The 23,618-nt window shown below is 44.7% G+C and overlaps 1 protein-coding gene across 1 annotated transcript; it reads left to right on the top strand.

Moving 5' to 3' along the window:
* Positions 1-1,915: 1,915 nt before the first annotated feature.
* On the top strand, positions 1,916-16,166 carry CDHR5 (cadherin related family member 5). The gene is made up of 14 exons (XM_087740198.1): positions 1,916-2,068; positions 2,284-2,462; positions 3,366-3,416; positions 3,599-3,691; positions 3,817-3,915; positions 5,274-5,384; positions 5,751-5,927; positions 6,326-6,416; positions 8,020-8,117; positions 8,901-9,107; positions 10,166-10,282; positions 11,215-11,287; positions 13,786-13,937; positions 14,840-16,166. The coding sequence occupies exons 1-14, from the start codon at positions 1,990-1,992 to the stop codon at positions 15,419-15,421; spliced, it is 2,109 nt and encodes a 702-aa protein (XP_087596324.1). The 5' UTR covers positions 1,916-1,989; the 3' UTR covers positions 15,422-16,166.
* Positions 16,167-23,618: the final 7,452 nt, after the last annotated feature.

The raw sequence follows: 23,618 nt of genomic DNA, 5'->3' as shown, positions 1-23,618 counted from the left end.
TTAGATTACCAAGAACGAAATACATGTCAGTGTGAACTGATGTCAGTAGATGGAGCCTGACTGAAGCACATCACTTCCGCTTTGTGTTAGCATCTGGCTGCCTGCTTCTGAAGTCAAATAAAGATTTGTTAGCTACATCTGTGCTTTGGCTGCTCTTTGGGAAACAGTAATAAGGGTGGTACCATTACTAGGTGTTGGACCGTTAGGAATGCAGGGTTGGGGGGAGAAGTATTTTACCAGGCTTCTCCCACTGGAGGGGATGTTTGCCAGGCTTCCCCCACATGAGGCATGTTGGGACTAACTGGAGTCCCTGGCCACATCTGCCGTGGCTGGGACTCACCACTGCTCACAATCCAGCTGTACAAAGAGGCCAGCATCAGGGCCTCCATTTATCAGAAACTTAGCCAGGTGCTAGATTTTATTGCAAAGAAATGTACTGAGAGCTACTCAGTGTAGATACCCACTGTAAATATTGTTTCCCCTCCATTCTGCCCCAGTATTTACTGGCCCAGTTTTCTCATAGCCACTAAAGACAAAGCTCCACTAGGAGGAATTTGTTCCCACCATTTAATGAGGTTTACATGTTATCCCTGCACCATGCTGCCTGGAAGAGTCTCTTCTCTAATAGAACAGCAACTCCACCTTTTCTGTAAAACCAAGAGATTTTGAAGAGCAGCTCTAAAATAAGGCATCTTCAACTGCGATCATGTGTGCCCACTGCAGAACTGCTCGGTCCGTCCTGCACCATCAGTTCTCACCATTTACGATGCACCTGACATCTGCAAAGAAGCTAGGGGATTTTAAAAGGAGCAGTGAGAGCAGCTGTCCCCTTTCTCCTCCTACACAAAGTGCAAGCCGAAAACAATGGTGTTTCTTTGCACAAGTGGCCAAATGCCTTGCCGCATGATATTTGGCGTAGAAGAATTTACACAGGCTCAGAAAAAGACAGGACAAGGCAGCAGAACAGCATGCTATTGAAGCTTCAGGAAGCTGCTGAGGTAGAAATAGTTGGAACCTGGATGGAGATTCTGGGGGGCATCCCCACTGCTGGCAACTGGTAGAAGGGGACATGCATTGTCCCTACAAAGTTGCTGGGTAATCGCTGGGCTGCAGCTGAGCCCAGTCACTGTCTCTGGATCCACTCTGCTCACCTTGCAAGGGTACTGTAGGGTGGCTGGGAATAACAGGATTGTCTCAGAAACATAACTGATTATCTCAACCCAAGGACTTACACGGGGCCTAGCTCCTTCCTTTGCCATCCAAACAAAAGAGCAGCCAAGATGGCCTTGTCTTTGCTGAAGTCTTTGCCTTTTCTAGAAATAAAGATAAAATATTTGAGAGCTGGGTTTTTAAATTTTTTTAAATAATCTGTTTTTCAGGAACAACATGACAGACTGCAACTAGAAGAGAGAAAACGTAAGTCATGGGCTGAAGAGCAAAACCTGTTATAAAAGGGAATGTGGGCCATGCAGAAAAAGCCTGGCTAAAATAAATAAGATACAGGGCGCATAGTAGCATCATTATACCTCTTTCCAGGACAATGATCTGACCAAAACAGACCCTGTCTCTGGCACATCAGAAGCATAAACTCGCCCACTTCCTCCCACTGGGAGAGGCTGGAGTATACAGACAGCTTCCCAAGTGTCAGCCCTTGTCCTCCTTCCTGCTCATCTCAGGGGGCTTGGCTCTGAATTCTGAAATGCTTCAAATGCGTTGTTGCTACAGAGAGTTTAGGATAGGAAAGACCCAGGAACAAAGTAGAAACAGGAATTCATGTGTTATCATGTTCTGTGACTGGTAAATATCTTTCAATAAGTCATCCAATGAGGCAAAGAGGCAAAGGTTGAACTGCAGCAATCTACTGCAGCCAGCCAATGTTTTTTGCCTTCACGAAGCAGTGAACGCAGAAGACGGCACTGGGAGAAACAGGGAGAGAAGAGGATCTGCTTAATCAGAAACAGGGACTTTTTCAACAACTGGCATCTCACCATGGCTGTTTCTCACTGGCTCCTCACTTCTGTGCTCTTTCTGCTGCCCTTCGTAACACAGGTTTCAGCACAGCAACAAGGTAAGCTCTTGCAGGAGGTCCATGGCCTCGGAGGAATAACCCCCACGGCAGCAGGTTGCACCATTATAGGTGGGAGATGTTTACACTCTTACTCCAAGACAGCTTTGTTCAACGACCTTCTCTCCAATGGTAACCAGAGAGGTCTCACGTCTCACCCAACTCTGTCACAATGTGAATCCCTGGCAATTTTGTGTCTCATTTGTGTGTTTTTCCAGGATGTGCTGTCAATAACAACAAACCGAGCATTTATGAAAATAGCCCTCCTGGCTACGTGGTGACCACTATCGATGTGGAACCAGACTTCACTGCAATGATTGATCATGCTTCCCCCCATGTCAGTTTTTTCACTCTACAGGGGTCCAAGCTGCAGCTGAGCCGAAGTGTGGACTATGAGGTAAGCCTTTAGCTGGCAAGCTGTAAGGGTGAGATGGATAATGCTGGGATACAATTAATTTCAACCTGGGGTCTTGGACTTCCAGGATTCATAAACTGTTTCTAAAGGATCTAGGAAATAACTTTGAAAAGTAAACCTATTTCAGTTGGGTTTGAATTCACTGCTTGGGAGGTCAGCCCTTTCACAAGCAGAGCATAGGGAGGAGGGGGATGCATGGTATGCCTGCTGTCACCTTCCTTCAATGAGTCTGTATGAATTAAAGCAAGGGGAAGTTCTAAAACCAAAAGACAACTGTAGTGTTCAGAGCTCTCCAGGACTCATGGAAAATGATCCCTGCTTGCCTAGAGAAAACACAGCTCTGAGCAACGAGGTGATCTTGCGTGAAACATAAAGGCAATATAAAAGGTCAGTGTGTTCAGTTAGGTTGCTGCTAAATTATTTTACTTTCCTGGAGTACTCTGTACACAGCCACAAGCATCCTTAATCTGCCTTTCCCCTACTGTAAAAACCCACATTTATTTGAGCAAAGAACAGCAGAGTTAACACCCTGCAGGTGACACTATACTTGCTGCATGGTACATTTCTGTTTCATTCAATTTAAAAAGAAATCTCTGTTTGAATTCACCTAAAGCGTGAGAAAATGGCCAATTAGCTCTGCCGACCTGTTACAGGAATCACAGGGAGAGAAGCTGGAAGGTCGGTCTGCTTTGACTCCATCAAAATTCCAGCGCTGATGGATGGCTGTAAAGGAAAGAAAGGAAAAGTTAGATATGCCTGAAAACAAGATAAAGCCCAGCAGCATTTCTGATTCAGCAATGTGTGTATTTGTCTCATTTACTTTAGAAAGAGTTAGTACATTTTGGCTTGTTTCTACAATGGCTGGGGTTTTGTTTTTGCATACAGGAAGACACCTTGCTGCTGGTGTACCTGATTTGTCAGAACATCGATGGGCAGGTGAGTGCTCTTCCAAACACTCAGCCCTGTTAGAAGGTACTGCAGGGCAGCACGTACTCCCCTCTGCTCTTCCTAGTCGACAGACTGGGATGAGATGTCCTTTTCTTTGCAGACATACACACTCCTCTCACAGCCAAAGTCTTATTTTTGTCTTTGATTCTCTCACATTACCATTTCTGCAGAGGAATTCTTTGGAAATTCTTGTAACCGTTCTCAATGTGAACGATAACAGCCCAGTGTTTAAGCAAACGAACCTCACTGACATTGTTCCTGAGGTAAGCATTTTACAGAAGTGAAGAGGACGCTGGGTCACCCAGTGCTGTGGGACTAAGGAAGGGTTAGCTGGGAGAAGTCTTCAGCCCATTTCACAGAGAGAATAACCACAGCAACTTCGTTTCAGGATACAAAAGTGAATGCAACCATTGTAGCCCGTGCAGATTTAAGCGCTAGCGATGCTGACCTGGACACCATATTTTACGAACTCACAACAATAGTGTCGGTGAGCATCTTTGTTCTTTGGGGAAAAAATGGTAGCTTTGGAGAAGTCCTTGTGTTTAATTCAGAAGCGCCCCAGCTTTGAGGCTAAGGTCACTGTATTGCATTTAGTTCTCTGACAGCTTCTGGAAGAGGTATGTCTTTTGCAAAAACCAAGCATTAGTTTGGTTGGCAGAACAGAGCAATCAACATTGCAAGTATTGAATTCTTTTACTGCTCACTTTTATTGCAGTGTACATATTAAACTTTCATCTGTGATATTCTGAGCCATATGATCCAGGGAAGTCTTGTTGGCATGGTCTGTAAACATATCAGGAGACACCTTTGTACCTCACAGAGTTCAGAATTGCGCTGAGTCGGATAGGGAAAGGAGTTATTGTCCTGTTTGCCAGCAGTGTCCATGTGAAGTGGAGATAACACGAGCTGCCCAAGATCACACAAAGAGTCTTTGGCAAGGCCAAAGGCAGCCTCCACTTCCCCAGGTCCCAGTTTAGTGCCTTAGTTTATTTGCTCTTAAGGGGTTTGCTTGATAACATGGGAAATGAACTGTATGCAGTTAAATTGATGCCAGCCTAGAGTGCAAGGGCTAGAAACTAAAAAAAAAGTAAATTCAAGAGAAAAACCAAATGTGTATTTACACTTTTAAAAAGCATTGTGGAGTGAGCAGGCAGTGTCGGACATTCTGCCTCCATTACCTCCATAACCCCAGGGATTTTAAGGGTTGTGAATTGAAACCACAAGTTTTGAATTTCAGCTATTTCAAACTTTACACTCACATCAGTGTAAATCCAGGGGGATTTAGAAATCCGGAGGAATTCTAGTTAAGACATAAGATTAAAGGAGAACCAAAGCAAGTGCAGAAGGTTATAGAGTAAAATGCAACTTATGTTATTTCAGTTTAGCTTTACAGTTGCTTCCAAAGTTCAGCTGTGCTAGGCGAAGGCAAGTGATCTTGCCAGCTCTCAGAGGCTGAGCCATCTTTGATCTGTTTTGTGCATGGATGTGAGATTGCTTGGCTGTCATGGACCCACAATCAAGGATTGTTGGCAACCTATTGAGTGTAGGAAATAAATGAAGTAAAAGGTTTCATCCAGTACCTGCTGAGCAGGCAGGCAGGCAGGCAAAGCAGGGGATCTTGGAGAAGAAAACTCACAGGAACATGAACAAACCTTTCTGACAAGCCAGGCAACTCCAGTGTGCAATACCAAAGATTAAATAGATCTGGCATTCTCACACTGCCCCCCACTCCCCAGATCCCCAGGCTTAAAGGTCCAATTGGGATGACAAACACAGCAATGAGCAGTATTTCAAACGTGTCTGTGATTGAGTCTGCTAGCAGAGTTTTTCTTTTCCCCCCCCCAGGGCACAGATGGTTATTTTGCCATAAAAGGAGTTAATAACCCAGAAATTTATTTACAAAAAGCATTGAACTATGAGAAATTTAATTCGACAACGTTGGTCTTGTATGCAAGGGTAAGTTCCTTAGGAGGAACAAAATGCCTTGTTTGCCCTCGTCTCTCTTAACTGAAGGGTAAGTAAGTCTGAATGAGAGATCTCTGGGATGGCAGGAGGGGGGGTGGATACCGGGGGCGGTGAATTTGGAGCAGCCTTCCACCCTCCGTAATTACACAGTCACTGTGTCCAGCCTTGCATTCAGTCCACCTTTGCCAGCAGAATGAGATAATTCACTGCTTTAGCTAATCTCACATAAACTGCTAAGCTTTAGACAGAGTGGAGTTACAACAGCTAAAACACCCTGGGTCACTGGCCTTTGCAGATGGGTTCTTCTTTTGGCATTAAAACTTGCGTCTCACGAGTATGCTTTGCCTTTGGGTACAGGACAGGCCTGTGGGCAGCACCGACACCATCAACACAGCTACCACAACAATAAACATATTTATTGAACAAGCTGACACCAAACCACCCTGGTTCCTACCCTGTACTTTCATTGACACAGGCAAAAGCATTTGCATCAGCAGCCCCTATACAGGGAGGGTCAATATCTCCGAGATACCGGTAAGCAGGCATGATCAAACAGTATCCTTGATGCTATTCTCAAACAATACCCAGATGCTATTCCCAGTGGGTAGTGCCTAACAGTTTCCATGATCTCATCCTGATCTCCAGTCATAAATGCAGATAATTCAGCATGACAGTGAGCCTTCATCATCCTGGAAAGTGGAGGTTCCCCCACCCCAAGCAGCACTGCTTGTCCTTGTTTCTGCAGGAGAGGCGAGAGCTGGAAAACCCTTTGCTCTAGGCTGTCTTGCTTCTGCCCTGTTACAGCCATTTCCCAGCAGTAAATGCCATTCTGCCCAGACAAAACCACCAGAGCCGCGCTGGGACGGGAGAGGGCTGCAAATGCTAATTTGGTGCTGTAGTGTGGTATGTAATGCTTTCCCTTTCTGTTGCAGACGGAACCACTCATCCTAGAGCCGGGGCCTATCTATGCTATTGATCCTGACTACACTTTAAATGAAAAAATCATGTACAGTATTGTTGGTGGTGAGTAGAAGTTGTCACCTTCCACAAAATGCATTGTTTTTATGTCCCCTACATTGCATGCTGAGAGGAGATACCCTCCATGGCACTTGAGAGTTGAGGGCCTGGGGATTTGCCCCTCTGTTTCTGCCACAGAAACATAACTAGATCCACAGAACATTGTGGATTAAGTAGAAGAAATAGACTCCACAGAGAGGAAGAAAAAGAGAATTAGTCCCACAAACCAATCTCCATGAGATCTGTTTCAAAAGGACTTTGTTTTTTGGGGAGGTGAGACATGTTTTATCTTTAAGCTTTTAGACTTGATTTTGCCAGGCTGATCACACCACTTTTATTCAGTCTTTGAACCTAAAATTCTCACATCATCAGCATAATTTTCATTCATTGCCAAGAATTATGTTTTTATTCCCCAGCAGATTGCCACTGTCTAATCTGCCCTGTTTTAGTCTTGATCTCAAAAAGATTACTCGAATACAGTCAACTGATTGCCCAATCATTGACTGGGCCATTTATTTCATTCAAAGGATTTCTTCTTCTTCTTCTTCTTCTTTTTTTTTTTTTTTTAAACAATAGTGGGGTTTTGAATAACTATCAAAGCAAAGGTAGATCATATTGGTGAGGTGGAGCCATTGCTTGTTCATCTCCCTTTACCTACGCCACATGGCACCACATCTGTGAATATCTTCCTGGTAATAAATACATTAAAGAGCCTTAAACACTACTGGCATTTCGGATGTAGTCTGTCCTCCCTACCCCACAGCCAATAGGGAACCCCAGACAGGGAGATCCTTCTCTGAATACAGCCCACAGTGTCCCAGAGTGAGGAAGAGAACTAAAAATTTTGCTTACATTTTAACATATATCCAACATAGATGTTTTTATGATTCAAACACGGATTAGAGACGTAGGAAGCTGATTTCCACCCCTACATCTATACAAGAAGATTTCTGTGTCTAGGCTCCTTCTGTAGTCAGTAGAGAGAAATAAGCATTTCCAGAGCAGAATGCAGCTCACGTTGAGGCCAATGTTCACAGTAAGTCAGATAAATCATGCACTGAGATGCCATTTCTCTTCACAATATAGGTAACAAGGTCAGGTAGACATGCCTTCCCTTTAGTTGCCTAGAGCTATTCAAGATGAATTCCCACCCAACTGTTCTTTGTAGATTGGTTTCTTGCCTTTAAAATAGGAATAATCCTTCCCTTATCTCTCCTGAAGTGCAGTTTGGGTTCAGTTAGGGCTTGGGTTCAGGTTAGGGTTAGGGAACTGGAGACCTTCGGTCCTCAAATTGCACCAGAGGCTCTAGGCTCTAGGCATTTAGCAGAATTTAAGCTGGCTATATCTGGGCCTCGGCACGGGAAATGCAAACCTTTGCTGCCCTACTTCAGCTCGTTGGGTTCACACACATCTTCTCAGCGCTTTTTGTCTGTTGAGTCGCTCTGAATCCCTGGCCAGCACTGCCAGTCCTTGGAGCAGCCAGGCAGGCAAGGAAAACAGCATTATGCCCTGGGAGTATTGTCACTAAGATGTGAAAAAATGAGTCAATGAGCTCCAGGTCACTTTATGAAGGTATCTGATGATTGAGTTGTCTTTCCATTTTCTTTAGGGGATACAGATGAAGTATTCTCAGTGAATGCAGACACAGGGAATCTAACTATGAAAAAAGCAGCAACTTCCTCAGCCTCCTACCTATTGCAAGTCATGGTAAGTCTGATGACATTGCAGACAACAACCTAGCATAGCTGGATTTCTAGGAAGCAGCAGTCTTGATGTGACAGGAGTCAATCACATTCATAATTAAAGCTAACTCAGTTATACCCTTTCTTTTGGAAGGGCCTAGTATTTAACCAGTGTCTTATAGCAACTTACATGCAAAGCTCTTGCAGAAGTTAAGAGGCATTTTCCCTTACCTGTGGGTTGAAATATCAAAGCACATTAACTGAATGGGGACATCCTGCTGAGCTGAAGGTAGGGATGAGCATAACTGGAAGGCTTTCTTTAGGCATGACTGGAGCTTGTGTTACAGTAGTTAACGTAACTCAACCCTAGAGACAAGCTCCTCTTTTGGCTACAGCTCAAGAGGAAAGGAGGGAGTTGAAAAGCACTCCCTGCACATACGTACCCAGGAAGATGTGGACTCTCAGGCAGCAACTGAACTGACCCAAAGCCTCATGAAGATGAGCAGACTCTGCCTGCTGGTGCTTTGTACTGGAACATGGCAATTTGTCCAGACACGGCCCTTATGGAGGGTCATATCTAGACTTTGGGGCTAGACCAAGACTGTGTGGAGGACCAACAGCAGAAGCAATCTAAAACACAAGGATTCCAAACCATAAGGCCACCTGTGACAGGCCTGGCTCAAAGCTCACTGAAAAGGATGGAAAGAACCCCATGGGCTGCAATGGGCTTCAGATCAGGCCTATCCTTTTATGTCTCATCACTAATAGGAAAAGGCTAACATGTCTCTCTCTCTCTCTTTCTCCCCAGGCCACCCAAGTCAACAACATACAGAAATACTCCATAGTCAGTGTAGAGATTAAGGTCATTAATAAAAGTCATTATCCACCGTACTTTGAGAGCAAGATCTACAATGGGACAGTACGTGTTCTTCTGCCCCCAAGAAGCTTTGTCTTCAAAGCTGGCAATCCTTCAGCCCCCCTGATGATAACAGCAGCGGATGAAGATTTCCCTGATGTAAGAAACTGAAAATGCACTGCATTCTTTCTCACTGCTTCAGGCTTAAAGCAGGATCAGAAAACATGAGGAAGGGGAGGTGGGGAGAGGCAAACACATGTTTTCCTCTAGTGTTCCATGTTATATTTCCCTGGCAATTCCACATAGATCAGAATCACTTATGGTGTGATGTAATGTGGGCTCCTCTCTTCCAAAAGCCAGTCTCACACAGATCTATGTAGGTGAGCTGATCCACTGCAAAACAGTATGCTGAGTAAAGCCCAGGGTTAGCAAAAACTGTGAACGGGTCCAGATCTGAATGAGGGCTGGGTGAAGTGTTTCCTTGAAGAGTTCGGGGTGGCAGGATCCCAGGTGGAGGTGTCCTCTCTCTGCCAGGTCAAGGAGAGCTATTTGTGGACTGGCCTGGGAAGAGGAGCCAGTCCAAAGACAGCAGACTAGCAAGGACCTGCAGTCCTGGGCTGGAAATTGTTAACCTTCTCCCTGTAAGGACTCATTCTGAGACAGCCATTCTTTAACAATGCACTGGGAGAAGGAAGAGCGAAGAGATTTACTGACCAGTCATTCCCATCCCACCCTATTAAATAAAGAAAAAAGTGCTAGTTTTATTGATGCCAAGGCTTCCATAACAAGACTGGGGACCTAGTAGAGGAATAACAGCCTAGACACAAAGGAAAAAATTGTGCAGACCTCAGCACAAGTATTATTCTACACGTACATTCCCTTTGGCACTGTATTAAAGGCAGAATGGATCAAATTTACAAGGTCCTGTGCATAGATGTGTTTTGCTTGGGCAAATACTAAAGATACCAACACAAGCTGGGTAATACACGGGATTTTTTTGGAGGCAACACTTCTAGGATACATTCTTGAACTCTGAGCAACGGGGTGAACACATTTGCGTTCAACCTTTCTCACCTCCTCAGTCCAGATTTATTTATTGCACTATACAGCTGCTCATAATTCAGGTGTATTTGACAAGCCCTGCCAATGGGTTGTTACGAAGACGGATGCAAAGCACGAACAGTGTGGTTTAATCATTCACTCTTCTGGCTTTTCAGAAAGTCAACCCAAACATTGAGTACTACATAAAAAACAGCACCGATTTCATCGCAACCAAAGATGGACTCATCCTGACAAACGTGATGCTGGAGTCAACAGGAACTGTAACCATAGAGGTAGGGCAACTTTCTTCATTATTTTGCCAGGGTTGTGAAGGAAGGGGTAGTTTCTAGTAGCGAAGCACCAAGGGTGGAATTCCATTAGATAAGGGATATAATGAAAGGACAGTCCTTGCCCCAACCATTTGCATCATAAATGTATAGGGACAGAGGGAGATGAAGTGATAGCAAATTTACTCTGTATGACACAGGCTATATCTGATGCTAGCTGTAAAATTGTTTCTCCAGTCCTGTGGAAAATATCATTGGAGACAAGCAAAAAGTCAACTGGGGAGATTTTAGGAGCCCCTTTCCCACACTCTGATTCTGATTAACAAAAAAAGGAGGGTGAGCAAATGGGCAGGAGGTTGATGTGTAGGTATGGGTAGGGTATGATTGCTGGCATATACCCCAGCTCTAAAGGCTACAGCCCCAAACTTGGAAATCCTTTGGTAAATCCAGTACTTTTTTCGCTCAGGTCAAAGGAAGCAGTTAATAACTTTAGACTTTCTAAGAAGCTAGATGTTCACTTTGTCCATCTGCCTGCCAGTGACAACTGTCTCCTTAAGACTTGCCTAGCACAATGCCATGCCCTATGGAGCTACCTGAACCAGCTTCACTACAGCATTGTTTTAGCTACACAGGCAGGGCAGAGAGAGGTGCCAACACATGCCGCTACCTGCCCCACACTACCTCATTATCTGGGTACAGCACTGTGCTACAAAGCTGTACACAAATGATGCACCTGATTCTGGCCCAGGACAGGGAATCTGCAGAGCTTTTCTTCCTCTGTGACCAGATTGTCCAGCTACAATGCAGGGCTATTGTGAGGATGTGGTGAGGATATGGACAAGGTACTTACTTTGTCCACAAAGGGCCCACCACATACCTTGAGAGTGAGCTGGAGATCTAGGAAGTCCCTAAGCTATCTCTTTCCCGTGTTCACGTAGGCTGTTGCAAAAGATATGGTGAGCCTGCAGGAGGTGAGCACTGTAATCGTGGTGGAGGTCATCCCTGCAACAGGTAGGCTGGGTGTCTCTTTGTTTTCTGCTTTGTGGAGATGACTGGGGAGTCTTTTCCACTTCTGTGGGCAAACTGGCAATGACAGGTCACCCACTGAAGTCTGTGGACCTGGGCTGAGGCCAATTCCATACCTACAGGAGGTTCTATGGCGGCTATAAGAGAGAAAACACTCATAAAACATCCTTATGATGTGGTCACTGCATGCCTCAAACAGCCTCCTGAGACTTTAAGTAGTGCTGTGTCTTGTACTGTCTTTTCCAAAGCTAAATCTGGGGTTGCTTCATGCTGTTTTGTGGGTCAGAAATAACCCAAGATGTCTTATCATGGCAAAGGAGGGTTGCCCTGACGCCTTGGTACATCATTGCTCCTTTTTAGCCAAAAATAGAGAAAACTGAAACATTATTTCCTTTCTTATGCAGAGCAGACAGAAGTTGGCACACCCGTGCAAAGCCAGGCTTCCTCATGAGCCAAGGCATTTTCTACTCAGGTCAAGTTCTTATACTCCAAGATTTTAAGGACTTAACAGGAGAAATGACCCATGAGAAATAAGATAGACATGAGGCTACATACATAACCCTCCAGCTACCATTTGGCTTTATTGACGTAAAAATAGCTTACACTTCCATACTTCTTAGAAATGGCTCCTAAATAAATCTTATAAATCAGTTAGATTTGAAGCTTACGAAGCTTCTTATGCTTTGGGTTAAGATGAACCAATATCATGCATTTTCACAGTAGGATAGGCAAATAATGCCCAGACTCCATTGGTTTCTACATGACGATGTGTGATTGAAGTTCCCAGTTGGGCTCTTCCATTACTTCACCCTCTGAACCACGACCATTGTGGGAATTTCTGGAGGAAAAAAAAAGTGGGCTCCTGGCTGTAAATTTGGATTCCCTAAAGGCAGTGTCACTTCACAGCTAAAAACACTGGCTGCATGAAAACTGCCTGACCCCATTTGAGACCACAGTCCAGCTCAGCAGAAAGCTGGTTTAGGTGTCAGTGCACAGAGCTGCAAATGCTCCAAACAGATGTACCAATACTTCTATACCACTTTTAAATGTTGGCCTTGCTATTTAACCCCCCCCCCCCCGAATAATTATGTTGGTGACTATGCAAAAAAGTAGATTGAAATTACACTGAATGGCTCAGAGCCTATGAGAGGAATTGTGCTTTATTCTATACTATAGCCAGCACCCAGGAATGGCCTAAACAGAGCTGAGAATACCATTGCCTGGCCAATCTGTAGGATATTTCACCCTCAGCTCTAAAAGGTGGTGTTAAGGAACGTGCATGCAATGGGTTGGAGAGTGCTTTACTGAGCGTTCCAATATCCAGGGAGAAACTAGAGTCATTTTTAATATACTCTCCTTCTGGGAAGTGGTAACTGTACTTTGGCCTCTGGTTTCTGAGACACCGGTGCCGGAGCCAGCTCACACGGATCTCAGGGTGAGTCATTCCACCAAGCTTTCACAGAGGCACCGCGTGCTGCACAGCACAGAAGGAGTTAATGCTAGTAGTGTTTCACATCAGCTCTGTGGGCTGTGGCTCCCTAGAAGGCGTGATTAAGAAGCAAAAATTCACTGATGTCCTAAACCCTCACCAATGTACTAATGATAAACTGAGGGTGCAATCAAATGCAGAGGGAATACTCAAAGTCCATTGTCATAAACAGGTCAGCAGGAGAACAAAACTGTGTTTCATTAATCATTAAACTTTAAAGAGACTAATTTATGCTACAAAATGAAGCTAGGAAACTTAAAAACAAGTCATCCCACTGACAAGAACAAGCAAAGCTGATTAACCCTGAGGAAGTTACTGGTTTTCCACTATAATGTTGATCTCCATACAAATATGCTTACGCTGACCGGTGGCTGAAAGCATAAGCCACTCCTGAGAAGGCTGGCGTATATTGCTGCAGCTACAAAAAGGGCAGGAAAGGGTTTCTGGTCCTGGGGACCTTCTAATGCTTTTTCTATTTCCTATTATGCTTTTTTATTTCCTGTTTTAATGAGCTCGTCAGTATCAGAGGTGACGTTCCAGATTAAAAGAAGCTTTGCATTTTCACATACATACGTACAAACGTACCTCATTTTTGCATGCTGGTGTAAATGGGTGAAGTGGGAAAGTACAAGACCTACCTAGCTTTGCTCCATATAACATCTGCTTGCTTAATACAGTCACATATAAATCAGCTTAGTTAAATCATGGGGCAAAAGTCATTGTCCTGTAAATGGATGCTATTTCCACTTCATGTAACTTGTTGGAAGTTATAGTATTCTGTGACTGGTCACCTTAAAAAAAAAAACCCTCTGCTTTCAGGACAGCAAAGAAATGGCCTTCTGTAACATGAAATATATCACTGTCACATTCTGCAGCACAGGATGCGTCTTTGCCCTTCAAAAATTGGTTGGAGCTTCTCCCACAATGAAGTGTTGTGTTAAAAAAGCTAGCTGCCATTTGTAGGCTTTGTAACACTGGTTGTTTTTTCTTGTAGCTGTATCCTCCCCTGATAAGAGATACACTGCTCAGGATATGGGTATCTTAGGTGGTACGTTAGCAGCACTGCTATTAATTGCCTTAGTCTTCCTTGGAGTGATGATATTTAAACGGTATGGAAAATCAGTCAAATACCCAACAAGGAAAAAGGTAAGTGCGTGCCTTGTTTGCACCTGACTCACTTTAAGAATTTCTTAGAGTTAGAAAGTGGGATCTGAGGAGGTTTTAAAGTATGGATGGGCTGTCCAAATACTACACATGTTTGTGTGAAGGTGATTAATCGCTCCTGAGACAATGTTTGCAAAGGTAGCATCGTTTTGGTGTTGCTTGTTACTTGCTGCTGTTCTTTTCTGCCCCCTGAGGCTGAAGCTGTGTGGTAGATGATGAGCAGACATGATAAGGAGAGGACCAGAGCTCCATGGAGCACAAAATCTAGGATGAATGTGACACATATCAGAGGTGGTCTCTGAAAAACAGGTGTCTGTGGTATAAACTGCTGTTCATCTTCCCTCTATAGTCAATGGAGAGAAAGGTCCCTTCATAGCCTATCCTAAAGCCTGCGCTTAGACAGTTGTCTGCACTTGAGCTATTAACCCCGGCAGTCTGGTTACTTTGAAGTTTAGGGTGTAATTCATAAGACCAGACGTTGGTCTCTACCTTAGGATGGGACTGTGAGGAGCCTAGACTCCACTGACTACAACAGGAGTCCAGGGCACATAGCTCAGGTGAATAACAACAGTCCTTCACCCTCAGTGAGGTAAATCCCACTCCAGAGTAATACCTCAAATGGACAGGTACAAATCAGTATACATTGCTGGGGCTCAGCCCTCCTGGAAAACATGCCTATGCTTATCTGAAAAAATCTAGAAAGGAAATCAATAAAAAATAGCTGTTCTAGAGAGCTGTATCTTTCCCAGGTTTCAAATAGGTCTAACTGCAAAACAAGCTGAAGCTTTTCTAAGCAGAGGCTCAGTCGCTTCAGCCACCCCTTTCCTCCCCTGCCCTGTTTCTTTTCCTTTCTCTAAAATCATGAGGTGTCTCTCCTCCTCTAGGTCTTCAGGGAAATCCTTGGGGGTTACCAGAACAAATCTTACAACCAATATGAACACCCAGATGTCAGCACCAAACAGCACGAGACATCAGAAAATGGCAGTGTCCAGTTGAAGACACATGTGCTAGAGCAGCCAGCACTTCCCTTGCCCTCTTCCAACACAGAAGAAACTGATAGCCTCCCAAAGGCTTCTATAGCTTCCACCGTCATCTTTGACCAGGAAGAGAAAGAAGAAGAAGTGGAAGAAGAAACTAAGCATGAGAAAGAAGTGAAGTCTATCCTCAAGACAGACAGGCACGTGGCAGATGATGGCTACAAAGCTGTGTGGTTTAAGACTGATGTGGATCTAGATGCTGGAGAGAGGGCTGAAGTGATAGAGGACAATGCAGCAGATGGCGATGATGACAGTGACCAAGATCTGCAGAAGAATGATGATGAGGAGGAAGAAGATTATGACAAGGACGATCAACACAGAGGGCTGGGAGTGTCCTTTGCCTCAGAGAGCTCATCACTCTCAGCTGCAGAAGTGACAGTCAACATGTCTCACACTGATGCGGTGACAGAAGATGATGATGACATATAATGAAAATAAGCCTCACTCTGCCCCCCAAAATGGGGAAATCTCAGCTGCTTTGCTGACATGAAGCCCATCTTTCTGCTCGGAGGGAAATCGGAATGCAGGAGGACGTGGTTGCCTGTCCTGCTTGCCTGAATGCAGAGATTAAAGCTGGAGGAGATTACAGCTAGTTCAATCTTTCAGTGAGACCTTGCAATATCACTTAGGATTTTGGGTGGGAAGAACACATGTCCTATGTCTCCACCTTCCTGCCTGTTCCCCCTGGGGTCCCTTACATCACATTTCTCAAACTGGCTGCAGGTACAGCAGAGATGTAGCTGAACTGACTTGGAAGCAGTTAGTCCAGCTCATGGTAGCAATTCAGTTACACAACCCAGTGTTCATCTCCTCTTGGTGGGTAAATAAGCCAGCACTGACTGCTTGGCTGTTCCCTTTGGGGTGTTACAGTTCGATGCCAGCTGCAGGGCGTAAGCCAGCGCAAGTCACCCTGACCCTGCAGTTGCTCATAAGACTGTATCCAGGAGCTCACTTCAGGGCTTGGCTCTGCTCTCTGCTGTGCCAGACTCTGTGCTCCCAGCACAAGCTGGTGGCATGTGCCACTATGGTCCTCATCCTGCCAGAAGCCAGCAGTTTACATGCTCAGGAGCTGCTGTTTCCTCTATCACTGGTAAGCAAGGACTGATCACATGTTCTTTGCTGAAGGACTTTGTCATCATTTTTTCTATGTCATAAAACCACTAATTGTGCAGTACTTCTTTAGCTGTCTGTCTCCTAACTCTCAGGGAAAAGAAGAGCTCCTGCCAGGACCTGCCTACAAAATGCCAGGGGCATTTCCAGCTCTCTGGGCTTTTGGCAGCAACGGGTATCATTCCAGGGGTGCTGGGTGTGGAGTCAGCACATTGTTTCCCACTATTTCCCTTGTCCAACAGGGCTCAAGGTGTCCCTTTTATCATTGCTGCTGAAGGTGGAGGTCAGCATTGCCTCCAAGTGCCAGATGGCACTGCCATTTCTCTGCTCCTCTCTTGTCTCAGATGACAACCCTTTTGCATACCACCTTTCTCCATTCATGAGGAGCCCAGCAGGCTCTGTTGCTGGTAAAATACCATCTTTCAAGCTTCACCTAGAGCCGAGATGCAGCCTGAGAGCAGAGGTGATTCACTGAGAGCAAGTCAGCTCTGCTGTGCTCGGCTTGTGAGTTCAGGCTTGAGCTAGAAAGCCTGCTGACCTCTGGATTGACTTCATGAGGTGACAGCACCATAGCATGTTGGACCCCTCCTCCCTCAATCCTCCCTCATCTTTCAGCAATATTGTCTTCAATTATGGTCCTGCCATAAAGCCCCAATTCAGTAAAGTGAGCACACCATTTCCAGGCAGCATGGGGAGTAAAGTGCTTGATGCTCTGGTCTGGATTTAAACCTCCCATCAACCAATCTCTTCCCCCACCTGGCAACTAAAAGCTGGGCTGATTTCCACTGTCTGAGAATATGGCTGTGTGCATTGGCATCTTCTGATCTATCCGCACAAAATTTGTGCTGCTCCTGGTTTTCTCATTCTGGGGCTAGCTACAAGGCAGACATGGGCTGTTGAGTGTTTAACTTCCAGTAAAAAGCTCGGGAGAGTCCAAGACAGGGAGGCAGCAGAAGGAGCTTGGGTGACTAATGTTTATCTCACTTTATTAGCTTAGCACAACAGCACAGGATTGCAACAAGATAAGTCTCCTGATAAAGAAGCAAAACCAATAAATAATCCTGCCTTTTCCCTACAAGCCAATCTCCACATTGCTGCTATTACTCCAGATAAACCCTCGAGAGAAACCAAAGTATGGCTGCTGGGATCTGCATGTACACCAAAGCACAAATGATTTCCAAGGAGGCTTTTATCCTCTTGGTCCATACTTTATTTCTGGACATGTCCCTGTCCCAGTGTTGCTAGTGCTTAGTTCTGCTCTCCTTTCTCTGAGGAGTACTGCCCTTGCTGTGTGGACTTCGGGAGCTGCACTTTTGCTGAAGATGGAAATTGAGATGTGGAAAGCTTTCCTCCTTATTGCAATAAAGCTATTTGCCCAGAAATTACAAGTGCAGTTTGTCTGATAACAGAGGGTGGGGACTGTGCCCTGTGTTTGTCATGTAAGCACGGTTCTTCCAGTAGCTTAGGGTTGTCTCCAGCAAACTTTTCTCCTGGGACTGTGAGAACTCTCCAGCAGTTGCTAACTGCTAGCCCAACACCTTCAGCTGCCAGCAAGAGTGAGGGTAGAGCCCAGCCTGCCCTCCATGTGGATGCTACCCATAGGAGGATTGCTGATGGGTGGGTGAAGCTGGAGTGTTTCTACTCTGACCCCCTCCAGGCATTTGCTTTTTTTCACCTCTGGCTAAGGGCCAAAAATGTGCCACAGGCTTGCTGTGCACCAAGAACCAGCATTTATGATCGTTCAGTGGTGCTAAGTGCCCCGCTGATTAGGGATCTTTTTGGCAATGCAGGATTGTATCCCAGGTCAGTGGCTGACATAACCCAGCTTACATGGGACAAGGGATGATCTCTGTGGAAGCAAAGCAGAAAGCAGAAGCAGACGTTGCACTAATGCAACAGTGAGTGCTCCCCATCAGATGGGCAAAGGGAACAGACACAGCACGGTGCTTTCTAACCCATGTGGGTGTGGGAAGAGACTGGAAAGGATGGAGGATGTTTGAGAGGAGGAGAAAAAGGCAGATAAAAGCAGCTTGATGTTCACCAGCCCCTCTGCCCCAGTTTTCTGCAGTTGCGACCAGTGCTTATCAGAACCCAGTTATTGTTACCCACAGCTCTGTTACGTGGGTCGCAATTGGTCATTCCTGCCTCAGTGCGTTAATAAGGAGCTTTGAATTATTTTAAGACATAATGACCTGAAAAGCGACTGACTGGCATTGGGAAGGAGAACTGCTGATTGCCAGATCCTATCTGCCTTTAATGAACCAGGAAAAACATTTCTGAGAGAAATGCTGACACGGACAGCATTTACTGAAAGCAAGGGACAAGAGGCAGGCTCAAATCAGTCCTGGTGCAGCTGCAAATGTGCAGTCAGGGGGTGCCAGTCTGGTATCTCGAGCAGCGCAGTGAATTTGGCCCCACCGGCTGTTACCAAAGATGATACCACCACAGCGGTGAAGGGACACAGACATACGCACACACAACTTCCCCAGCCCAGCTGCCCCCTAAGTGTGCTAGAGCAGAAATACCTCCTCAGTTCCTGCAGCATTTTGCTAGCCTCGGGATTACTTGAGGCACAACTTTCACTTTTACATCTGGGGACTGTATTCCTGTGGACTATCCTTCTCTACCTCTTCTTTCTACACACCTGGAGAAAGGAAAAATCCTTTTCTGCTTGTCCAGAAGACTGTTTGATGATACCTGTGAACAATGACTGGACTGAATGGTTTCCAGCAGAAGGCAGTTTGTGTGGGCTGACACAGCGTAGCTGCTCCATTTTCCTCGTTGCTGTGCCATATGTGATCTATTCCTGTCTGTTGGCCTGCTGCTGTCAGTCTGTCTTCCCTCTGCTGCTGTATTGTTTGGGCTTCTGGGCACATGCGTTGGCACACTGATTTATGAGCTCCCTCGATTTGCAATCTGTACTCATCTGTTGGTGCTTCACCTTCCCCCTCATTGGTTTGCTTCTCCTGCTTTTGGCCTTTTGTGTTGGCATGCTGTTTGAGTCCAGGCACCCTCAGATTGCAATCCGTTGGCTGTTGGTGCTCTGGCTTCCCTCCACTGGCATGCAATTGAAATCCCGTCACTGTGCCACTCACCTGCCAGGCTCCCTGCTGGCAGTTCGTTCCTCTGCAGCCCCAGCTGCTCAGTCTGTCCCCCCGCAAGCTTTTATGTTCTTGTTCTTTTATCCTCAAAATTCTTACTGGAAATACCCAGAAGTTTGTGCTTGTTAAGACAAAAGTTAAACCTCAGCACTCAGAGGGGAAAAAGTGTGTTCAAATAGTGCCGTCACATGGACAGCAAAGGCATCTGTCTTTTATTCCACACAGCTTGAATGAGAAAGCAGAAAGTGAAGGTGCTTCTGCCAACTCCTTCCTGCACTCAGCCCTTCCTTCAGAGCCTTGTGGTGAATTGGGGTGTCCTGCCAGCAGGAAGCTTCACTGACCTTCCCTCTCTTGGGGTAACAGCCCCACGCAAAGACAGCACGCGTCTGCAGAACCTAACTCTTATTTGTGCAGTGAGTGTATGAGTTACAGAGCTGGCTGCAACCCCAGAACAAGGGTGTTGAGATGCCACCAGTGCTGTGGCTTCATTGATGTGCCATATCAGAAGATCTCACTGGGCATGGCAGGGAGAGGGAGGTGTGGCTGCTGGTCCTCTTTATGCCATTTTTGAGGTCCTGAAGCCAGGGCTGCCAGGGCTAGGGTGCTGCTGAGAGAGGGGGACAGCAGGAGGTTGGGGGCTGTCTTCCTTTGTCTGCACCTGGATGGGCAGGAGAGACCAAGGGAAAATGCTCTCGAGCCATCAAGAGATGATGCTGATCCTCACCACCACTCCTCTGACCCCACATCCTGTTCCCAAACCTAGGTCTCAAGAGAGGTTTTGGGTAGTTGGTCAGTTGGTCCTTTTGTTCTCTCTGTTGTAATGACGTCCAACGACCCCCATTTCATTCTGCAGCCTCTTCCCTGCAGGTACACTGTGAGGCATCAGTGCCATGCTTGGCTTGAGAGCCATCCCTACACCCTGCCTCATGGTTTCTGTTGTCCTGTCCCTCCAGGAGACTGTGGGAGGCCGTGCTGTTCGGCTGGAGTGCAGGCAGGGAATGAGTGTCCTGTTCCCTCTTATGGAGGCCCTTCCAGGCTCTCACACTCCGCTTTCCTGAGCAGGCACACCAAGAGCAGTGAGCAGGAGACCTTTGAGTACCAGGTCAGAGAGTGCACTGCGTGTGACCAGCTGTGTCTCAGGGCCAATGACCTCTCCTGCCTCTTCCTGGATACCAGCAGCCTGCATGGAGCCTGCAACATGTCTGTGGGGGCCACAGCACACCACGAGGGTTCAGAGACCCGTACTTCACCTTTCCAAGCATGTTGCAAAAGATCATGGCCTCACAGATGATGAAGTATATGTTCCTGGTAAGAAGGCAAAAGAAAACCTTTCCTTTCCCTTGCACCATAGTGAGCTTGGGAGCTGTGCTTGAAGTGGCTCTCATCCTTCGAACGATCCCATCATCTCCGTGATATGAATATCAGTCTGGCATACCCTACAGTCAGGACGCTGGCACATGAAGCAGAGATATCTACACAGAAGGGAGATCTCATTTTTCCTTCCCAGCATTGTTCAAATCCTGTAGCACTAATTTAACATGCAGAGAAAGTTAGCAACATTTTCCATCATGCCTCACTTGTTCGTTCTTTTCCTTTTGGGTGGGATTTCAGCTTTCACTTAAGAAGGACTTTGATATTTCCTGCATGTTCAGTTCTCTAAGAAATGCCTCTCCTGGGAGGTGGATCAAAGACAAGATCCCTACAGGCCTTCTGTTTATCCCATCATAATTTCTGAGAGGTGTGAATAGTTATCATGTCTCCCATATCATCCTCCATAACTTGAAGATACCATTCATCAAGAGCATTATATTATATAACCTAAAATATGTTATGCTAATATAGACTTATCAGATCTGCTGGAAACTAAATGCAAACAGTGCCAGCCCTGGACTCCCCAGGTTGATTTGTATGGCTGATCAGCAAAGTACCATGCAGTAGACAACCTGGCCAGGATTTCCAGGATTTTCCATGGACAGGATTACCTCTAGCCTGGGCATCTCAGCAGTAACCCTACCCAGAAGAAAGGGAAGTGACTAATCCACAAATTGGAAATAAATTTGAAATTCTATTGGGAAAAATAAATTCCATTAGTGGAAAAATATTCTAATAATACCAATGTTATGTGAATATCAAATGCCAATAAATTCCAAGTGTATTTTTAAGATTCATCTTTCAAACATAGAAATTGGGCAGCCCCAGTTAAACCAGCCTTTTCATATGCTCTTCCATTTCTAACATCAGTACATACAGCCACAGTGTCTGGTATTTTTCAGGGTCATGCTTGTATCCATTCAAAGGAGATGATGTTTTGTAAATATTATGTCTATGGTAGTGGTGGTTGTTGTTGTTGTGAGGAGAGCTAATAAAACTTGCCAGCAGGCAGAGCTCAGCCTCTTCGAGCTATTGCCTGTTCAAGCCTCCAGACCCTATGTTTCTGTCTCCTGTCTTGGGTCTGCCCTGAGAGTATTTTTGGTTTAAGAAAATCATTGGAAGTGGATGAAAAAATAGAAATGACTGTGGAAAATGGCAAACAAACCTTTTCATTTTTATCTTACTTCTAATGTGTTATGGCTATTTCTGATTTTGGGGGTGGGGTGGTTTTTTGTTTTTTGTTTTTTTTTTTATGGAAATAATATACAACAAAGAAAATTACTGATTTTAAAGAGGAAGAGTCTTTTTCTCCTTTCAATCTCACATTATTTTTTGAAAGGAAACGAAGCAAAATGTGAAAGGAACAAGAAGAAAATGTTATTTTCTAAGTTCAAGTCCATCTGAGATTACACTACATCTGGTTGGATTTGTTTGTCTGTTTAAGCTGGGAAAGTTGACTAACTTTTTGCATTATTGTAAAACAATCATGTTCATTTATAAACATTTGTATGAGAAAGAAAAATATACTAAGTGATAGGAATGTTTTTATAAAATTGTTTGGATCAGTCAGAAGACTTGATGAAACAAAGTAACAAAAAAGTGTTTCACTAAGCTTTTAAATAAGTATCATAAGTTCGGATATGAATATTATGAGGAACAATAGAACTAGGAATCTCCAATGTTTACTTGCTGGAGTTAAAAACTAAACCAAAAAAAGAACTTCAACTTCTAATCATCTTGCTGCATTTTTTCTCCATAGGTTCAAAATATTGTCTCACAAACTCACATTGATATTAGCTGAAAGACACAGAAGCAGGAGTGAAAAACTGTCACACAGCTTGCATTACGAAAAGAAGCATTAATTCAAGAATCTGGATTCTCTAAATTTGTGTCAGACTTAAAATATACTAACATATTGCATGTAATGTGGGAATCTGGCTCAGAGAAGTTGTTGTTTTTTAATTCTAATGCAATGCCAGTTCTAAGGTCTTTGAAAAAATGTGTCTCAACAGAAGATGTGCAATTATTCTCAGATTTCTTTTCCCTCCAACAGCCTGAAGTAACACTTTGTGATCTAAGGTGAATGACCATGCAGGGCACAATTCTAAGGAATTTGGTCCACTGTTAGTATAACCCTGGCTTAACGGGGTAGGAAAATATTTTCACAGTCGTCAACAAATCTGCAGGGGGAAAAAATAGCAGTTTCAGTGTGACAGTGGTAATCTGGATTTGAGATTACAGATGGAAGCTGAAGGGAGACTGAAATGCCTTGCAGAGATGACACAGCTGCCAAGGGAGGTGATGCTCATGACTTTTCCCAGCTTTGAGCACCCTCTTCTGGAGTAACACACGCCTAAGAAGTGGCCATTTCATTTTCGTTCTTAGCCTCTACAGAGAAAAGAAGCAACGTCCCTTCTTGGCTGCCAGGGAAAACTGTAAAGCTGAATTGAAATCAGCAGACACAAGAAGAGAATTTGAAAAGTCGAGTAAAATACAGACATTTTACCTTCAGAAAGTAACAGAAACAAACAAAAAAATTCCCGGGTGTCTGAAAATTCATTTCTGCTAGCCCAAGTTCTGTCCCATTTAGAACTGAATAACCTCACAGTTTTTATCAAGTCTTCATTGGCATAACTGACAGCAAGTGCATCCTTTTGCCTTTTTTGCCTCCAAGAGAAAAATGGCTTTGGTACGTGGCTAATTAGAGTGCAGAGGACACTTGGTTTAGTTTTGAAGGCATGGAAGATAACTGAGGACCTGTTCTCTTTGTATGCAGGATAGCAGAACTATCTAGCATTTATCTGAAGCAATAATGAACTCCAATCTCTTCAATCACATGATCCAGGGAAAACGATTCTTGATCTCAAAGAACAACTTCCAAATGATAAATAGTCAACTGTAGAAGACCTGTTTTAAACTGATTTGCCTTGGATATACAGAGTCTTTAGCTCTGAAAGGGATTATTTTTCCTTTAAAAAAGGTCAATTTGATTTTATTCTCATTTGTACAGTTTATTTTTTCATTAATTGGTTACTAAGTCCTCA

Source organism: Nipponia nippon, unplaced genomic scaffold, assembly GCF_047370975.1.
Source record: "Nipponia nippon isolate SJK-2023a ecotype South Korea unplaced genomic scaffold, ASM4737097v1 scaffold_10, whole genome shotgun sequence".
In the NCBI taxonomy this organism is placed as follows: Eukaryota; Metazoa; Chordata; class Aves; order Pelecaniformes; family Threskiornithidae; genus Nipponia; species Nipponia nippon.
This window is presented reverse-complemented; position numbering and strand designations above follow the sequence as displayed.

Coding starts and splice junctions, on each gene's coding strand:
- CDHR5 (XM_087740198.1), top strand. CDS start 1,990: ATGGCTGTTTCTCACTGGCTCCTCACTTCTGTGCTCTTTCTGCTGCCC. Junction 3,417..3,598: donor GTCAGAACATCGATGGGCAG/GTGAGTGCTCTT, acceptor CCATTTCTGCAG/AGGAATTCTTTGGAAATTCT. Junction 11,288..13,785: donor GGAGGTCATCCCTGCAACAG/GTAGGCTGGGTG, acceptor TTTTTCTTGTAG/CTGTATCCTCCCCTGATAAG.